Source organism: Rhea pennata, chromosome 3 (genome assembly GCF_028389875.1).
Source record: "Rhea pennata isolate bPtePen1 chromosome 3, bPtePen1.pri, whole genome shotgun sequence".
NCBI lineage: Eukaryota > Metazoa > Chordata > Aves > Rheiformes > Rheidae > Rhea > Rhea pennata.
Genome location: NC_084665.1, coordinates 100,668,952 through 100,689,653, shown reverse-complemented (window position 1 = coordinate 100,689,653; position 20,702 = coordinate 100,668,952). Strand labels below are relative to the sequence as shown.

General features: G+C 36.2%; 1 protein-coding gene across 1 annotated transcript in view; it reads right to left on the bottom strand.

Moving 5' to 3' along the window:
* Nucleotides 1-20,702, bottom strand: part of EYS (eyes shut homolog) — an 872,934-nt gene that overhangs the window by 48,649 nt on the left and 803,583 nt on the right. The window contains exon 43 of the mRNA XM_062573097.1: nucleotides 6,811-6,983. Coding sequence (XP_062429081.1) covers nucleotides 6,811-6,983 — 173 coding nt within the window. The remainder of the gene's footprint in view (nucleotides 1-6,810; nucleotides 6,984-20,702) is intronic.

The window sequence follows — 20,702 nt, the reverse complement described above, 5'->3', positions numbered from 1 at the left end:
ATTACTTATCCTGTGTTTCTCTCAGTTTTGCTCCATTTATCATTGTCCTCTTCTGCATTCCCACTACTAAATAGATAATAAGGTATGAAATGTTCCATTGGCTCACAAACAAATAATGACAAATTATCCCATTATATTGGTAGACTAATATGAGGGGCTATTATTTCTCTATCATAAGGTATATGCAACCAGAGGTGAGTATAAAAGTGGGCGGCAAAAAAGGCCTCCCTTTGGAGTATGGATCGAAAAAAAAAAAGAGGAGACAATAAGGTGACAAAGAAGAGAGAGATCAATGGTTTCATTACCTTTGAATTTTCTGTTATGAGTTAAAATAAATGCTCCTTTTGGCATTCACTGTCAACACATCCTGGACCACAGCTTTACAACTTTTTGCAAAAAACAAGAGAGATGAAGGGGATAAAAAAGAGGCGAAGACTTCTGTCTATAGAATTGCAATCAGATAGACACTTCTTCATATTATAGTTGACTAACCATGAACATTTATCAGCTCAGTGCTTTGGTCCAGGATGAGCAGCCATATACACTACGGGATGAGTATTAATCATTTTTCCTAAAAAACAGCTCACATATTTTCAAAGGCATTATTGAAAAGGAAATGGAAATTAGTGCCAAGCATTGTATTTTCCAGTCTTATAAGCTGTACAAAAGTTTCCGGAAAAGTGTCCTTGGTCATCATGAAATTCTGCAGCCACTGCTCGTCTTACTGGTTTGCAGTATAGCTCTTAAACCAATAAACCAAAACTTGCTTTTGAACACAGAAATAGTGAGGAACAGGTTGCAAATCCCTTTTCCTAGTTGCGTTTAGACATTTTTTTTTCTTAAATTATCTAGTCTATTCCTGTTACTCAATTTTAAATACTAATATGCATGCAGACCTCTGGCGCAAGGTTCTGGTAGGAACCTCTCTGTGCACTGAACTACACTACGAGGTATTAGATGAGGGACTGCTGGCAGATGGGTTGAGGGAGTAGGTTCTCTGATACAATTCCCCTGTCCTTTGTGCTCTGGAAAGGAGCAGTAGGATAGGGGAGACCCCAGGACCAACTGTGGAAATTAGACAGAATCTCTACTGCACAGATAAATAATATACATAGCATAACTTGGGGAAAAAAGCAAAGATGAGAGAGATGAGTTGGCATTTAGTTTCCAAGTTCTGTGGATGTAAAAGTTCTGTGCATGTAAAAGCTGTTCTCTTTCACAGGCAATTCCCCATCAGAAGCTCTGGGAAGTGCCATAAGGAAAAAGTAAGGGACACTTGGGCTGCCACGGTGTGCACTACTAGCTGACAGCTCAAGGGTTCCAGAAAGACATCTCAGTACTGATCTAACTCTTTCCATTCCCTCCTCGCCAGAAGGCTATGGGAAGCCTTCACTGAAAGAAAGAAAATATTTTTTGTTTGTTTGTGGGGTTACAAACATTGCAGGTGACTATTCTAGGTTATTCTCTTCTAACACTAGCCATGAATCTTAAAACCTTAAAAATGTTATTAGCACAAAATTGTTTAATTTCTGTCCCCAGTAAATACTTAGGTATTCCTTTCATTTGTCTTGTAGCATCAGTACTTATGGAGTCCATGGGCCCTGTTAACTTACTTTATTTGTGTAATATTAACTTACTTTATTTCTGTAATCATGAGGACTAGTAACTTTCCCTTCTGCATTAAAACTAAGATTCAATATAATAAAAGTGATTCCACTGCTCAAACATGGAAATATTAAACGGAGTAAGTGGCAATACAAAAGTGACATGAAGTGTGTGTGTGTGCACATGTGTGTGTTTCTGCATGTGAATACGTATATGTGTCTGTTTTATGTAAGTTTTATGACTGTTCTCACATTGGAGGAAAGGGCAGGCAGAAGCTGAGATATTAATGCCTGGTTAAAAGTGAATGATTCTGAAAATAAATTACCATCTGAATAGGAATAATAGCAACTGCTGATTAGCATTTCCCAAATTTTCTTATCACTGACCAGAAGCTTTGTGATTATGCAGTTTTCTACCTAAAGAAATTGCACTTGGGCATCTACTCTCACCAACCTGCTCCACTGAGTCTAGAGACCCAAACAGCTCTGAAGATGACATTGTATGACAAACATTGCTGCACAGAAACAATTTGCTTGCCAAATACTTTTCATTCCACAGAGTCTGGAGCAAGTGACTACTCCCACTTGAGTACTTTGAAATGAATTTAATACATAGGAGACTACATCCTACAGAAAATATACTGAACCCTTTAGATTGGTAAAAAAGACCATAAAATGTTGCTCAGAAATGTGTCTCAGTAAAAGTATTTACAAACTGTTGTGAATGCACAGTGTGGATGGCACTATTTGGTGCATTCATCAAGTACAAGGTCACACCTAGCAATCTATTTTATATTGTCATATATGCACCTTCACATAGTAAAGCTAAAATAAAGACTGAAGCTGAATCCAAGACATTGCAATTATACAGTTACTCATTTTAACAATACATGTTCCTTTTCCAATCCTTCCCTTTCTTTCAACTTTACCTTAGTGCTTGCTTATGTACAGCTTGCTCCCGATTCCAGGCTTCATAAAATGATACTTATTATGACCCACAGCTTCCCAGAAGGGCCCAATTTCTAGTGTCATATGCAATAAAAAATGAGTTTGGCCCTCCAGGTGTTCACATCATTCCTGGGGAATGAACCATGTGTGACTCAGTTCAGCATTTATGGGGTCATCAGAGCTCAGCAGTAGAAAGATGCCCTTATATTTACTCTTGCTTTATAATTTATATTTCACGTAACTCAGACTCCCTTAAGCTTAGATACTTCAAACATACTGGCCTTATATTTTATGGAGCATATCAGTTTCCTTTGCCAAAAAGGAAATGCTGCTCATTCGTACCTAGATGAGACTGTTAAAAAAAGAAAGCGAAAAAAGGTTTGTTACAGAGATGGTAGCAATTGAGCAGCTCTTTTTTTCTGAGGTACCAGAACAGTGTCTGGAACTCTGTTTACTTTGATGAGCTATAACAATAGGGATTTTTAGTAGTTTAAGCTCATTAAAATATTTGACATTTATTTCATGTGATTAGTGATTTTGCCACATTTATATTAAAACAATTATAATGAAAATTCCCCACCATTTTGAAGGAGTTAAAGTATACTGATTTAGATATATCTTTAATTGATTGAGCTCAAGCTTTCTCTTTGGATGGGCAGAAACATCAAAAATTTTCACTTAGCTCGTAGGAAATGATAACAGACAATTCTAGTTCTCGTCTGTTTCCACAGGGAGTGGATACAGCTTCCTGACAAATTTTGAAGGGATAAAAATCAAATATATAGCAAGTATTTTAAAGAGCATCCTACAGAAAAAAAAAGTTCATAGCACTGTTGGATAATGTATAGTCATTCAGTCTGAAATGGTTTTTGTATGCCCTTTCACTCACTGGTGTGAACCCAAATACTGGAGGAGAGGGATGCAGGCACTTTCATTTACAATCCACAAGAAACAGAAGCAACTTTTTTTCTAATTTAAATATGAAAGGAAATTTATCAGTGTAGGGCTTGGATCATGGCTGCTTTTATGCAATACTCCTGAAAGGTGAGAGCTCAATAACTGAACTCAATTTAAATAATCTAGATCCCTTTACATACAATGAAAAAAAAGTCACTTCTAGGACTGAGTCCAGCTGCCTGTGTAGACATAATCTCCATTCCAAATGGTTACACAGTGATGACATATATTGCTAAATAAGATGTGTTTCCTCTTTTATTAAGTGGCCAAATCCTTGTTTCAGGCAAATCCCCAGCTTTGAAAGTCATGTGGACATTTAATTCCTCAAATTAATAGGAACCAAATGCTCCTGAAACTGGTGATGGAGACTAGAGCAAGCAGAGGTGGAATCTGTGAGCTACTTGCTCACACAAGTGCTTCACTGAAGTACAGTCATTCTAATGACATTAAGTAACTGGTACAAGCAAAATATCCTTTGAACTGTGCAACTCAAAGCATTTAACAACCTGCTGGGTATATTTATATTAAGAAGCTTGAAAGGAGCATAGTGATTTACAGCAGCTGCAGTTCAGAGTTCATGTCTTCCCTTATTATCATACCTCCCACCCATTGATCCATTATGCTTTAGCTATGTAGCTTCATGAGAGAGATTTCTGTATTTAATGGTCTACTTGCAGTGATAGTAAAATTGTCATCTAGGGATATAAACAAGGAAAGATTTGTAACAGAAAGTAATGCATTTTATTATATTTGGAAAAATGGACATGCTATTAGGAAGCTTTTCTTGATGTCTGAAGCAGAAGCATAAAATAATTAAGATTAACTCAGAACAATTGTTACCAGCCAGCAATATGCCCCATCTGTTTCAGATCTGAAGAAAAGCTCTTGACAGCATCACGAGCTTGTCTGATTTTTTTCCACACTATGTAGGTTAGTCTAAAAGAAGTTACTATCTGCCCTTAAAGTTTTGCCTCATTTGTCACTTGTAATATTTACAGTAGCCCTGTAGTTTCTGACTTTTAGAATGGTTTGCATGCCATATCAAATGGTGCATTTGTAATTTACCATGCCAAATGTTTTTAACACTTTACAGTGATAATAGTTTTATTATCACTTTTTCTTACATGTATGTAGAGTCTGATGCTGTTCTCACTGTGAGATCAAACTCATAACTGATGCCACTTAGAGCTCTGAATTTGATAAGCTGTTTTCCTTTAGGAGAAACAAGTCTTTCTTCTTCAGTACTGTTTTCAAACACAAACTAGAATACTACTTGCATATGTTAAAATGGAGATTTGCTAAAACTAATGGCTTGACTTAAATTTTATGGATCATTTCTTTTTAATATATATATTATCTAGGCCACTCATTTTGTTGCAGTCCACAGTAAAATTTGGCTTTTGTTTCTGGTGTAATTTCTGTTGTTCTACTATTATAATTAGGCAATCTATCATTATTTCCAAATGCCTTGCTAAATGTACTGCTTCAGTGCTGCTTGAGCTATCTTGAATTTACATCCAGAATTTACAGCATTAAAGCTCTTTTTCTTCCCTCTTTTTTTTTTTTTTTTTTTGTTGTTTCTGTGAAAAAATGACCTTTTATAACTCATTGTAATTTTAAATGCAATGTTCATCTTAACAGGATCTCAATCTGTGCTCACTTTATTTACTCTTAAGAAATAGTTCACTAAAATATTTTTTCATATTCTGATAATTCTCTAAGTTCTGGGCTTATTGACCCTGGAAGATTTATGCTCTGTCCTACTAAACTGATGTTTTCCCCCTTTTTTTTCTTGCTTATAGTGAAGATCCAGATAGAGTTTTCACTTTCCACTTAAAAAATTTCATTCTTTCTATGCTTTCAAGCCTTCAGGTTTGTCATTTAATCAAACCCACTAACTTTAGTATTTTCTTTCAATTTAGACTAGAAACTGTTAACTAAAAGCTGCAGAAGATCTTCACTGAATGACTACAGGGAAAAAAAAAAGAGATGTTATTTAATATGTGTAAATTGAGTCAGATGGCAGGAACTGTCCTAGCCTTATATGAATAATAGACTCTGATCTGGCTATCAGCATTTAAAGAAAAAAGTTTTAGGAATTTTAATAGACCGTTTTATGACAACATGAATGTGCCCTCTTAAACATTTCTCTTAAAAAGAAACAGAATGTAAGGAATGATTAAGAAAATAACAGGGAATAAAACAGCAAAAAACTTCAAAACAACACTGTATAAAAACAGTGGCATTATCACATACTGAATTCTGCGGTCAGCTTTGGACCTCATCTTAAGAAGGATACAGTAGACTGAAAACAGGGAAAAGCAACCTGGATAAATAAAGATACAGCATGGCTGGTGTGCCAAAAATGATTAAATAAACTTAATCTCTTAAAAAAATGACTTTGGGAAGAAAATAAAGAGGATCTATAAAACCAGGAGAGGCATGGAGAAGATGAACAGGGAACAACTCTAAAATATCCCTTCTAAGACAAAAGCTTGAGCCATTAATGTTATTTAGCGGCTGGTATAGGTAAGCAAAGAAAAAGAAGTACTTCTGCACATCCTATATACTTAAGCTGTGGAGCTCTTTGCCACGGGGTGCTGTACATCATAAACGTTTACATGTTCTCAAAGACAATTTGGAGAGATTCATGGAAGAAAAATGCCCATCAAGAGCTAACTGAAACCTAGCCACCAACCCCAGCACACAAAATCCCGGTGCCTCAGACACTGCTGGCTGTTGAGAGAGAATACCAAGGAACTCAGAGTTCATCGCTGGTTGCTACACTGAGTGTTAGGGGAAAAATACCTTGGATATTCACACAGGAATTTCTGACCTAGAACAACCATTATGATCAATGCCTGAGAAATCAAAGTTCTTTATTTGACAATATTAGTCAAAAAGTCCTATTTGCTTCGCTTTATTAATTTCCCTTCAACCTGCTTGCTGAATGATAGCAAAGTACTTGACAAATTTTAATTTGTTTCTCTTTTTTTGACCTGATCAATTAATCAAATTTTAGCCTCTGGTGGAGTGTTGTTGACACGCTCCCTTTACTTATGAAATATTTGAAGTCATATTTCCCTAAATTCAGGCAAATCTCTGGCTGACACTGTTTTAAGATAATATACAGGGGAGGTGCTCAGCTCAGATATTCCTGAATTTTGGGCAGGAATGTGTTTGTAGCTGGGGAGGTGGCCACTTACCGTGTTTTGACTTCGAAGCATTCAGCTTGTGTCTCAGCACAACTTCTATGAATGACAAAAGCTACGAGTAATGCATGAAGAACGTGATGCCTTACCGTCTGCGCAGAGCATTCCAGATCTTCCATACGGACAAAGGCAAACAGCATCTTGCTTGGACTTTGGAAAGCAGGTAGCACCATTTCCACATGGGTTTTCATCACAAGCCATGAACTGGCAGAGTTTTCCGGAATAGAGTTTAGGGCATTCACAAAACCAATTTTCTGCATCACTGACAGATTTAAATTAAAAACAAAAAATATGTATAAACATCATAGCACACTTTAAAAAAGGAAAAAGGATGGGTCTTATTTCACAGAAAATCAATAATATTTGACTTGTGGTTGTAAAATATTTGTTTCTAGTTTATTTATTTATTTTATTTAAAATTTATTTTTGCTTGTCTACTTGGCATTAGAAATGCCAGAATGCTTTATGGGTGACTTGTGTTGACAGGTTCTATTTTGTGTAATTTCATATTTTATTTTGTCTTCTCTTTCATCTTAAAATCTATAACTTTTCTAATGTGTTTCATCTGTTATTTGTGCTGCTGCTTTCATAATATACTCAAAATAATTGCTAAAGAAAAATAGCTTTTCTATTATGCCTGAAAATGAAAATGAGGAGAGAAGAGAAAATACAGTTACTGGTTTACTTTGCAAGTAGAAACATCATTTGTACATTAATGTACTACATATAAAGCTCTTGACATATAGATACAGCTTTTGACAGCACAGGATGATGTAAAGGAAAACTGAAATATGAATACTTACAGTAATGATTAAACTAAAATTAAACCAGAATAAACAGATGATATCTTTACTTTCATATATCCTATGTTCTCAGTTATGAAAAAAGGTATTATAATAGACAAGGGAAAATCATAAACTGTAGTCAGTCTGGAGGGGTGAGAAAAACACATGTTTAGACGTGTGGCTACTTTTTTGCAAGAATTCTTTTTTTTTTTTTTTAGTGTGCAAAGATACTCCTGTGGCAGACATGTCATGAAACCTAGAATCAGATGGGAAAAGCATTCCAAGCCATCAGTTTGACTGTAGGCTTTATTTGCTTTTCCCCTTGTTTTATGAGCTGCATAGGTCAGTTTATGTGATTACTACACATACTCAGTATCGAACAAAAATGTGTCTGTATAATACTTGAGAAGGTCACTTGTGCCCGTGGGTCTGAACAGACAAGGCATGATGTGAGCTATGTCAAACCACAGCCATTATGTTTTTCCTGATAATAGCATAATCATTAGGAAGTTTAGAGATAAAATGTCAAGTAAATGTGATTTCTAAAAATGTGTCTGCTGCTTATAATATCCAGACAATCAGGTTAGAGCAAATAATCTAGAGCTGAGAGAACTCCTGCGTTTATTAAAAGAAGAAAATAAGTAATTCCTCTGACGGTCTTTGTGCATAACAGCCGATCAGTTTATTTCCAAACTGACCACCTACAGTTCTGGGGGAGTGCAAATCTCAGCTGGAAAGTCTACCAGCATGAATCTCATGAATAATGCCTCCAGACACCTTTGCAAAAGAAAATTGCTATCAGCTGCAAAAATAAATTTCTATGTGTAGCCTATTCTATTTATAGGTCTGCTGCAGACACTGGTAGAAGAATGTAAATGAGAAACTGAATTGCTTTAGTTTGTGTAGCATTGAAGAGCCTGCTTTCAACTGGTTTAATATCAGTATTATGTAGTTCAGCTAATTAAAAAAAGCAACAAGAGGCTCAGTTCTTCCTGGACGTTTGTAACTGACAGTGACATTCTTCTTAAAACGAGGTATCGAATGTATTTCTGTCTGTTTGTATAGATGAAGGATCATTGCTGCTGACTGCCAAAATACACAGACCTTAGCCCTCACCTTAAAAAAACCCAAATTTCATCAACTATTCTATTGAACTATACATCAAAATTAGAATTTCTTTTTATAGTCTTATTTTTAGCATTTAGTAGATGATTAAGAACAACAAATCTCATAAATATAGTGAAGGATTTATTCTTATCAAAATGAGCAATATCCTAACATTTCACTACTGATGTTAAGCTGTCATAATAACATCCTAATGACAAAGAAGAGCAATTCCCAGTGAGGTAAAGAAAATAACAGATTTAAAAAGTTAACCAAAATAATATGGAGTTTGACAATATAATAGCTAGCCATACAGCAAAAATATCACAGGCAATTCACAAGAATTAGTATCCTGAAATGTGATGTCTCAAATGACTTACTGCTGTCCTTTCTCAAAGCAATCTTTCACAGTACCTGGTTAAGAAAAGGACAAGGTCTCCCACATTCCACTGAATTAATCTTGTTTGGAGAAAAATACACAAATGCTCTAAAGACTGAGGACTTCTCTTCTCCCAAGTGGGATTCACAATTTCATGTTATCCTGCTATTCTTTGTATAAATATGAAGCAAATGAAAATGGTCAGCAAATCAAAATGGTAATTTCTTTTGCCTGCACTGTACAGCTGTGAATGGCTCCAAGGCAAAGATATTGGATAATTATATCTAGGAGCTGAAGAAAGTGAATAGTTCTTGATAGAAACAACAAGGAAAATATCAGAATTTTGAGGTTGCAAATTTGGAAACAAATTTAGAATGTATTGCTGAAACATATTTCATGTCTATATTAATGTTTTAGTTCAGAGCAGGAGTGTGCTTTTGAAGAAGATCTCAAGTTGTCCCCGTTGTAATGCTTTGGTTCACAATGTGGAACGGTTTCAGAATTCAGGAACTAAATTTCCTTCAGACGAACCTCAACCAGAAGATTCTCTCCAGGATCACATCTCGGGTACTCCAGCTGCTAATGGGCATTCAGTCTGTGGGGCTGAATAGATCAAGTCTGAATTAAAGCTCCCTGAATCAAGACTGAGATGGATGTTGGGTCTCAGCACCAGCTAATTTGCCCTGGAAATCTACTCCTATTATCTGCTAATGTAGATGAAGCTTTACAAGTCATAAAAAGAAAATCAGGCAGCCACAGTGTATATAATATCAAACAAGGTTCCAAATTTTTACTAGTATAGTGACAAACTCCTCATGTAGACAGAGAAAAAAATCTAGCTATCCAGAATCATATGGAGGAGGAATGTAATAAACAGTGAGAGAAAATGGAAGAAAAGACAGAAATCCCATACAGAAGGGATGGACGAAGCAAGAACAAAACTACCAGGCACCATAACATCACATTAGTAACCTTTTGGCACATGAAGAAATAGGCTTAGGATAGATAAACTGTCCTCCCATCTTCTTATAACACTTCTGTAAATTGGTAAGGGACACACTTTTCATTACCATTTCCCATTTTAAAATATTCCTTTGATCTTTGGACTAGAACTCAGCTTGGCAAGAAAAATCATCAAGAAGTGCTTACACGGTATGGCATGATACTGATAATTCAGTACTAGGAATTTTCTCCTTTGAATTAAATCTGATCTGAAGAAATCAAAGTTTTGTGTAAGATGGGTGACACCCTTAGTACGGCAACACATCCCTTAGTCTTTTTTTAAATGCTGCAATATGCAGAGAGGCCTGGATAATAACATGCTAATAATCCAGTCACAGCTGTGTTTAATTTCAGTTTTTGACTAATAGTTTCCCTTTTTATAATAAAGATTATAACTCCTCTGTACCTCATATCACAGACATCATTTGTACAGTAGCTAGTGATATATCAGTGCGGTTCTCCAAGGCATAGCAGTTTTCTAAATGCCCGCACTTTTTCTGTCTATAAAGTAGGAATATCATTATTTACAGACCCTTCAATTATTCTGTGATCTGCACTGAAAGCATTTAACATGTCATTTGTGTAGTTGTATGCGAGAGGGCTTCAGTGAAATTATGTGCACTAAACACTTTAACCTTGCTTTCTAGCAGTAACAGTGCTATACTGAATGAGAATTTCAAAAGCTACTTGTAGTGGGTTCAATATTTAAGACAGCAAGATCTTTCAGTGTCATGTCTATATTGTCTGTGACAGAGACACTGGAAGGAACAGCCTTCCAGGCTACTTCGGCTAATAAATGCTGAATGTAATTCAATTTATTTTTAAACTATTATTATTTATTGCTAGTGCAATTTTGTTTTAAAATACTGGAAACTTAAAAGAACATCATATTTTATCAGTTTAAACTTTAATATGAATTACACTTCATGCAAAGAATGGTTAAATCTCTTCCTAGAAAATACTATCATACTGTAAAAGTGATTCAGATCTTCTTTTGAAAACCTCATGCAATGGCCAAGTCCATAGAAACTCACTATAGCCAGAAGAATAATCTTATCTGATCAATAGCCTTAAAAATATCAAAGGACTGTATATGAAAGAGGTATTTCTTCCTTGTGCACAGCAGGTGATTTTCTAGTATATATCTGTCAATCTTTCCTTGTATTATACAGCTCCAAAAAATCAATTCAGCTTTCCTGCTGTTTTAGTACTTTCATCCAGGTTTCCTTAATTATAGTATCTTCTCTAGATCTGAGTGCTTTTGTTAGCTTTACTGTTTTGAATCCTTTTTCTTTTTCTTTCTTTTCTTTTTTTTTTTTTTTTTTTTTCCTATTAGGAATTATTATTCTGAAAGCTCTGCAGATTCACTTTAAATTTTTTTTCCTTTCACTGGAAGCAGTTTCTAAACTGCTTCTCTTTATACAAACAGCCACTGACAGGCTCTCTTTTAACCAAGCTTAAATCACTTGTGAACTAAATTGGTTTTGAAAACTCCTAGGGAAAATATTTCCAAATTGGTTGGGTGCACTCATAAAAAAAGCTTTTGTTCTAGGCTTTGTTTGAGGTCGACTTATATTTACAGTCAAGCTGATTATAGCATGGATTAAATAGTGTCTGATTCTAGTACAGAACTTGCATTTAAACTATACCTCTGAATGCTTTGATGCAGGTTAAAATTATTTGAGTGCAAAAGTTTTAATCCTACTTCAAAATAAGTGAGAAAAGCTCCAACATCTTATTTCCCTGTTGTATATTGATACAAGGAAGAGACTCTTGCATACAAAATGGTTCATCTCAAAGAGAAAACAAATTTACAGGACCCACTTAAGAAATTTAATTAAACAGATGCTTAATCATAGAATCTGTAAGGTTGGAAGGGACACCTGGAGAGCATCTAGTCCAACCTCCCTGCTCAGCAGGGTCACCTACAGCATGTTAGACAGGGTTGCATCCAGGTGGGCCTTGAACATCTCCAGAGAAGGAGACTCCACAACCTCTCTGGGCAACCTGTGCCAGTGCTCCGTCACTCTCACAGGGAAGAAATTCCCGCTCACGGTCAGGCGGAACTTCCTGTGCTTCAGTTTCTGCTCATTGCCTCTTGTCCTGTCACATGGGGCAACTGAAAAGAGTTTGTGCCTGTCTCCTTGACACCCTCCCTTCAGGTACTTGTACACATTGAGAAGATCCCCCCTCAGTCTTCTCTTCCCCAGGCTGAAGAGGCCCAGCTCTCGCAGCCGTTCCTCATAGGGCAGGTGTTCTATTCCTCTGATTATCTTTGTAGCCCTACACTGGACTCTCCCCAGTAGCTCCATGTCTCTCTTGTAGTGGGGAGCCCAGAACTGGACACAGGACTCTAGATGAGGCCTCGCCAGGGCTGAGTAGAGGCGCAGGATCACCTCCCTTGACCTGCTGGCAACAGTCTTCCCAGTGCACCCCAGGAGACCATTAGCCTTCTTGGCCACAAAGGCACATTGCTGGCTCGTGGTCAACTTGTCATCCACCAGAATTCCCAGGTCCTTCTCTGCAGAGCTGCTCTCCAGCAGGTCAGCCCCCAGCTTGTACTGGTGCCTAGGGTTATTCCTTCCTAGGTGCAGGACTCTGCACTTGCCCTTGTTGAACCTCATGAGGTTCCTCTCCGCCCAACTCTCCAGCCCGTCCAGGTCTCTCTGAATGGCAGCACAGCCCTCTGGTGTGTCAGCCACTCCTCCCAGCTTGGTATCATCTGCAAACTTGCTGAGGAGGCACTCTGTCCCCTCATCCAGGTCATTGATGAAAAAATCCGTTCCAATCAGACAACAATAAACACCTGTTTAATCTTAGCATTCCTAATTATATGTATATGAGCGTCTCTGAATAAGTGTGCTCTCTTGAAACGGTACCTAAGCCTTGGAACATTCACCAAAGTTGAGTTTGAGTTAGTTACAGCTTGGGAAGGGCAGCATTTCATTTATGGAAATGATGAAGAAGGAAGAGCTTTTGTTTACTAGCCAAATTGCTGTTTCTAAGCTTCAGAGATGGCAATATTGTCAGGAATTTAGGAGTTTTAAAATTTATTTTAAGATGTATTCAAATTTCTAGCACTGTGATATCCAACTTTTCAGGACGATGAAGCCTCTTATGCAATCTTGTATAAAGCCTCTTTAAAACCATTTTTCTGCTCAGATAGGGACTATGCAGGCAACTTCCCAGCATAAGAAGAACACATATCTATTAAGAAATCAGATGTATAAAAAAGTCCTATCATGTAATCTGACAATTATGATCAATTCCTGTCATACAAGACAATATGAAATTGTGATATGCAGCAAACTTGGACACATAATCATGGGGGGACAATGGGTCCCTCATGAAAAAATGCAGCAAACAACAGATGGTCAAACAATTTATGACACCAGCAATCCTCTTCCTGACCACATCTAGGAAAATGTGTAATGAACTGTCAGGCTGAGTCCAGTGCAGGGGTTGTAATTAGGCAGCCAAGCTGTAACCATTCCTCTTTCCTCGATCTCCTCAACCTTTTTAGTTAAATCTAACTTTTCTCTTTCCTGTCCTTGAGTTGTATGTGAAAAGTGGTAAATAGATATTTTCATCTGCTAAACGTTATTTATGAAAATGAATTGAAAAATAAAAAAAATACTTCAAAGGCTATGGTTTGACAATAAAAAAGTAGCACTTCTTTGAACATTGCCAGGAAAACACATAAATATTTTCAACAGCACAAGGTCTCAAACTCTGACTGAAAGCCTGCGCAGCCTAATTCCTCTTTGTCCTTTGAAAATCTCTCTCATAAGTCTTCTATGACAGCAAGTTTGCAGCCTTTCCCAGCAGTCACTAAAGTCCTAAACAGCATCTCAATATATCTACTACTTGCAGCAAGACTCATGAGCTCTGTACCCTGCTTGCATTGTTTCCATTTAAGATGCATTGCATACTCATATGCACTTCTTCTGGAATTTTAAAACTAACTTTTAGCACAAAAACACTCATCACTGCAATTTTAGATGTATTTTCAGGTTTTAGAACTGCATAATTCAGTCATCTCAAAAACATCAGTGTCTCTTCACAGCAAATGTAGTTTACTACACTTGAGGGCTACTGACCATGAGGAGTATAATCACAAAAATGAAGAACAACACATTGAATAGTTCATCAAATAACACTGTTTACTTTAAATTCACAACATAATAATCTTGAACTATAATCAGTATAATCTAAATCCAGAAGCAGTTTACTGTAAAACCAGAAAATTTATATATACCTAAAGATGATCATTTCCCCTCTTTCTCATTTTTTCTCTAACAATTGTTTTCTGTCTCTAAAACAGACATATTTTATTTATGCATTATTTTAAACTTTCATAGATGCAAACTCCAGCCATCCCATTCTTACACAACTTACAGAAACAGGTTTTCATAATAATCTCTTCCCTGCAATCACTAGTTCTTCTACCTATTTGGAGCTCTAAGAGTCAGCGCTCAGCATTTCCTTCTCTGTTTTACACTCATCATGTTTTCTGCTTTCAAAATATTCTGAATTATACAGCACTTATCTGTCTTTCTCTTAGGCCTGGTCTGTATGCAATGGTGGATGTCAGGAGTCCCTGGGAACTTGGATTTTAAACTACCAGTGCATTGCCTTCCTCACAGCAATTTGCTCTGTTCATACAATTACTTCCCAATACCTTCCAAAAATCCCAATAGCCTAACTTTTTTTTCTAATCCTAGGTACAGTCTTGTATCTTCTAGTTTCAGTTTAGTCTCTGAACTTTCTGTTTCTAACTTAAAAAAGTTGAGATAATTTTACCATATGAGTATGTTATGGTATAAAATTTATAGAAGCCATATGAGATTTAATGTTTATACAGCACTTAAAATGTAAAGCACCCTAAGCTATGAATAAAAACAGCAATTACATAAGGCACCACGAAAAGCTAACAACATCATAGATAAGAGAGACAAAGTAAACCATAGCTGTTTTAACTAATGCTGTTTTGTAACATTCACTTTGGATATTTCCTTTGCTTAATAATCCTACAGATTACATGAAATAATAAATTCTGAATGAATTTTATGAAGGAAAATCTAAATAATGACTTTCTGAAAGGGTCCATCTTCCCATATCATGACTGCACTCTATTTTTTACCTGGTACAGAGCAAATCAGCTTTTTTTTTTATTTTTTTTTATTTTTTTTTATGTAAAAAGATTGACTATAGACCTTACTTTTGTATCAGTAGTTTAATATTAATGACAAAATCACATCTCTCCACCTTGCCTATTCATAGCCTGTGTGCGATCTCTCATTTTTTAGTTGTCTTCATCTATATTCTCTATCCATGCACCTGAAAGCTTTCAGCTGACATATAGACAGAGATAATACTCCTCTCTGCAAATCATTCCTCAAAGCAGTAAGCACTCTTGGACAGATATTCTCTGTGTTTGTACAGTAGAATATAACCCCATATTCCTTCTCCATATGCATCACAGTAAATATGATTAAACAATAATGAAAACTAATATATATTAAACAATGTATTTTTCTTGTTCCATGTTATGGTGGAATTATTACTGTATATATTATATATTGTATATTATATTATATTGCATATACTGAATATACTTATATATTACTATATAAGAAATGTGCCATCAATCTAATCAACGAAGACTGCAGTACAGGACACCGTCTGGAAGGTTACATATTCTTCAAAAGATAGAATTAAGCCGTAACTTGACATACAACTAAAGGCCACTTGCCTGTACAAAAGACTTTTTCAAGATCTGGATCAAATGAAGTTAATGGCTAAATATATGCATCATAGAATGCTGCATCAGAATCCCAGACTGAGTTCATTTTTACTAACACATGAATTTAAACCTATTTAGAAGCTTGAGGTGATTATGTGAATGACATCAACAATGCCACTTGCCATATTTTTCATGAACTTACTGTTTACGAAAGTTGTTAGATTAACCATTCTCTGATCAGAACAAACCAGATAAAGTAATTTTCCTTATCAATGACCAGATGAATTTCTCTGCCCCAGAAGGTAATTCGGCTTTCTACGCCTTTTCAACCTTTGTCTTCTTTGACTGACAAGAGCTTTAACTCTGAAACAGGTAACTTCTAGAGAAGTGAAATAAGATCACTGATATGTTTGCACACACCTTGTACAACCCTCAGTTAGTACTGACTGCCTACCTCTCCAGCTGTTAAGCAGAGGAGAAGGTACCGACATTCCATCATCAGTCACATGAGACTTACAACCCAGAAGTAACTAAATAGATACACTGTATTTGGAGAGCACTGATTTTCAGAAATCATCTCATATATATTGGGAAATAAAGCCTAGGGTTAACTCTTATCTCACTTAAACCCAGCAATGGTGTTTCATCATGTACCTAATTATGCTGTTAGTGCAGAATGTGTGCAACTACAGAAGTAATCCGCAGACCTGTGCCCAGACAAGGCAAAAGAAATATCTAAGCATCCTAGATCTTTGCAGTTCTCAGAACAAGAATAGTAAAACTTCCTTCATCAGGCTTTGTACGTTTATGTTGAATGTAGTATAAAGAATTCCCACCCCAATAGAATACCAGGTTTTTGACTTCCAGAACAGAATGTCTCACAAAGCTTCTAGATGTGCAGCCTCTGTTGCATTCTACCTACATCTGTGAGATTCATTTACTTCTCACTTGTCCTGTAGATGTCTTCCTCTGCTACCAAAAACAAGAGGAGAAGGTCACAGCACTATCTCCTTGTGCAGCCTTTCTTTAGGTGCGACCAGCCCTCAGAGGCAATGACTGCAGCACAGGACTTCTCTTTATATAGTAACTGAATTGTACAAGCTTAAGGAAAATTTCTTAGATTTCCTCCACTCATTTTATGAATTCTCAAAAGCACCAGGAAGACTGTGTCTCTATCTGAATATTTACAGTTAATTCAGATCAAGCTATTTCATTAAATGGCATTAAAGGTAAGTCGCAAAAGCAGAAAACAAAAAGTAGCTAGGTACCTAAGTGCATTTGAAGAACCAAATCTTGACCTTTCTAACTCATTTTTTCCTACTGCAAATTAAAAATAATGTAAAACCAACTGCACAAGCCTTTTATGAAGACTAATTGCTTCAGCTTGTACAACCATTTGAACATGAGAAATGAAGCACAGGGAAGTGCACAAAAGTGCTAAGTACTAGAACGAGAATTACTGAAAACACTGCTTGAAGTCAAAAGTTAGCAATCACTGTATGCTTTCATGTTTTTTTTTAGAGTATAGTCTTTATCAATAGTTTGAGTTGTTCTGCCTGTAGGTTGACATTTTACTTTGATTACTGCTTCAGATCTGAATTTCACACATTCCTCAATGATGGCTATGAATTAAGAAGGCTAGAAATTGCCCTAAAAAGTGTGAAATCAAATGCTACATAAAACTGTTAGAATTTTTCAAATGTGCAAGGACTGCAACTGTTAGAACTGCTACACTGTTGAAAATTAGCACAGTCAGATGACACGCCACCCTAGACTGGTACCAAATGTAATGGAAAAAATGTTTTGCAGGACCTTGGTAATTGGTACAAAAGGGCATTTGTGTACCATTTTCACAAACAGAGTTGACTTAAAATCCTACAGGATTAGTCTCCCTCTAGCATGCACTCAACCAGTCAGATACATCAGGTGGTCTGATTTATTTGCAGAACAAGGTAACTGGCCAATCTGAAAAAGAAAATTACAGAGGAGGAGTTATGTTAGGGAAAGGAAACGTTGTATCTCAGCACCATTTGCTTTGTTTCCAGACTTCCTTCAGAGAAACAAGTCAGTTCCTTTCCTGTGATATCATGATGCTAATTCATTCCTTTCCATTTATGCAGAAAAGTAACAGGAAAATCAGTCTGGCTGTACTTACAATCTCAGCATGTAAACTTCAAGGGAAGGGAAATATTCTGTCTGTTTAAATAAAATGCACAATCTTGCAAATGAAATGGCTAAAATTAAAGTAACCTAAATTCAGACTGCTAATATGTATGTAATGATTTACATTTAATCACAGTGGTATTTGGAGAAATTTTGTGAAAAAGCAGACTTTTTTATATTGTTTTCTAGATATATGGTCTTTATAACTAAGATTTAGCGTCTGTCACTGAAGCCAGTATCTGCCACAATATTATTCTTTGAACGAAAATTAATTTCCTCACATTTTCTGAATATCTTTTATCTTCTAGTGCACCTCAGTTTCATGTCCATCGTCAAATGAAAGTACTGGAATAATTGCTAATAATGATCTGATATTACAGTATCCAGTCCTAGCTCCTGAATATTTTAAAGATCTGGCTAGGAAAGCTTCTGAATACAACTGTTCGCTGCTGAACTGAACTTCATTCTGTAATATAAGCCGCACCTTTCCAACAGAATAGCTTCTGTCCTACTGATTCAGCTGCAAGGACAGTGATTTGAAAGATCTATCAGTATTTTTGCCATAAAGTTTGAAAGTTATGCCTACATAGCAAAATGAGGAGAACACTGCAGAAGAATTACATATACTGAGCCTACCTTTAATCTAGTTAGCACTGCTACCAGCTGCAGTGAAAAGGCAACACATTTCATTCTGACTGCAAATCCTTCAGGGTAAGCAGAGGATGTGTTCAGTTTACTGGTCTGTGTTGTTATTACTGCACATTATATCTTTATGAAAATGATCTTAGCCTATTTTATAACCATTAGCTCTTTGTTTTGCTTTACAAGTATGCCCTGTGCCTATTCATAGAAACAAGCACAGGATGAACTGTGAAGCCTTGTGGTCATAAGTTTGTTTCAAAGTTGCTACAAAATGGAAGTAAGAGTGATAAAAAAGTGAAAAAAAAAATGCATGGGGAAAAATAAAACAGAGGGCTAACACAGACAGAAGAAAGAATACTTTTCAACCTCTTATCCCTTTACTTTTTTCAGACCCCTTATGACAAATACAGTCACCAAGTCTCTGGGCTGCAAAACTACTGCAGGAATTTCTTCCTTTGATATCAATACTCCTAACAGTGAAATACGCTATTAGAACTAGCTAACATGATCCACCACCCCGAATATTTCTCTCAAAAAGCTCAATAGACTGGAGAGGATGGTTTAACATCCTGCTTGTGGACACACAATGATATGGGGGTAACACTAGGTGCTTGGAGTTTTCTCAAAGTTCTAAGCTCAGTTGGCTAAATCAGGACCGGTCTACTAAATCTATGGTGTTCTTGAAAACTCATAACTTTGGATATAGACTATAACACAAACAGACATAGTTAGAATCAGAAATTTAACTTTGGGACACTCAGGTAGAAGAAGGCAAACTCGAACCCCATTCTCTACTTCTGGACTGCTTACACTTTAATGTTAGAAATTAATTGATCACAAAACAAAACAAACCCAAAAACTAAAAACAAAAAAAAAACAAAAGCAGAAGTAACCGAGGGGTACAGTCTAGAATCCCAGTTTTGTTCTGTTTCTGCTCTGTGCCTGATCAAGGGTACAGGCAGGTCCCCTAACGAGTGTTCTTGGTCCAGAGCAACAGACCCTTTGAGTCCTGCATTGCTAGTCACGAAGTTCCTCAGTTTTTGAAAAGGAGGTGAAAAATGCCCTCAGAAAAAATCTTAGGGTTGAAAAAGGAGTGCCTAAGAACTTCTATCCATTTTACATATGTAGCAATTGCAAGGTGCTTGAGAGTAGGTTGTTTGAAACATTCTTTGAGATTCAGATACTTAAAGACTTGTTTAAATGGGCCAAAAGTGGCCTGGGGTCTAAATAACATTTGAGATATGTAGCAAAAAAAATTCTCTCTGATATTTTTATTTTACATGCATAAAAATTAAAAATACAAATGATATCTGGGCTGACAAAATGAATCATATAACTATTAGTCAAAGGAGAACAATTTCTCTGTTAACTGATTCCATTTTCTGGCATGCTTGGTAAAGCATTTTTAAGTGGTTTTGGACTGGGAGGGAGTTCCATAGAGTTGAGGTGTCCTACAACTAAATAACTTTCATATCAAAGAATACATTTCTCTTGAAACTTCTGTCTGTGACTGAATATCTAACACAATAGCTTTTAACTTGTTGAAGAATCCTACCACTGTGGGAATGTTCAGTTTGTGTCTGAACCAGCTGACTCGTTTCATGAGGATCATAATCTTCAGCACAGTAGCAGATGCTTTAATGAAGACAAAGATCTCCATGAAACCACTTAGTGACTATAGAGGCTGGTAAACTAGCTGAATTCTTTGATGCAAGTCCTATTCTTCATTGTAAAAAAGAAGAAGAAGAAGAAGAAAAAAGCGTTCTTTCCGTATTCAAGGTCTTGTAATCCTGATAAATGAATACACAAAAATATACTGTCGTACAGGTTCTGCTATAAACCAAATGCATTCAAAATAAAAGAAAAATCTTGGATTTATATGTAAAGGCAGTAATTGTTTTTTATGTGTTGGATATTGAAGAAAAAGGTGCAGGAAGGCTGGGATTCCTCCTGGGGTGTAGGCTATCTCTGTGGGCCATGACCTCTGCTAAGTTAGGGTGCATTAATGGGTAGATAAGTACAAGGTAATATATTATTAACAGGAATAATTTTCCATTTGTTTCAATTTTCAGTTTTGAATTTGCAATATTGACTGAAATTCTTACTTTGCTGAGTTAATATTCACTTAGAACATTTTATATATGATCTGTATAAGTATGG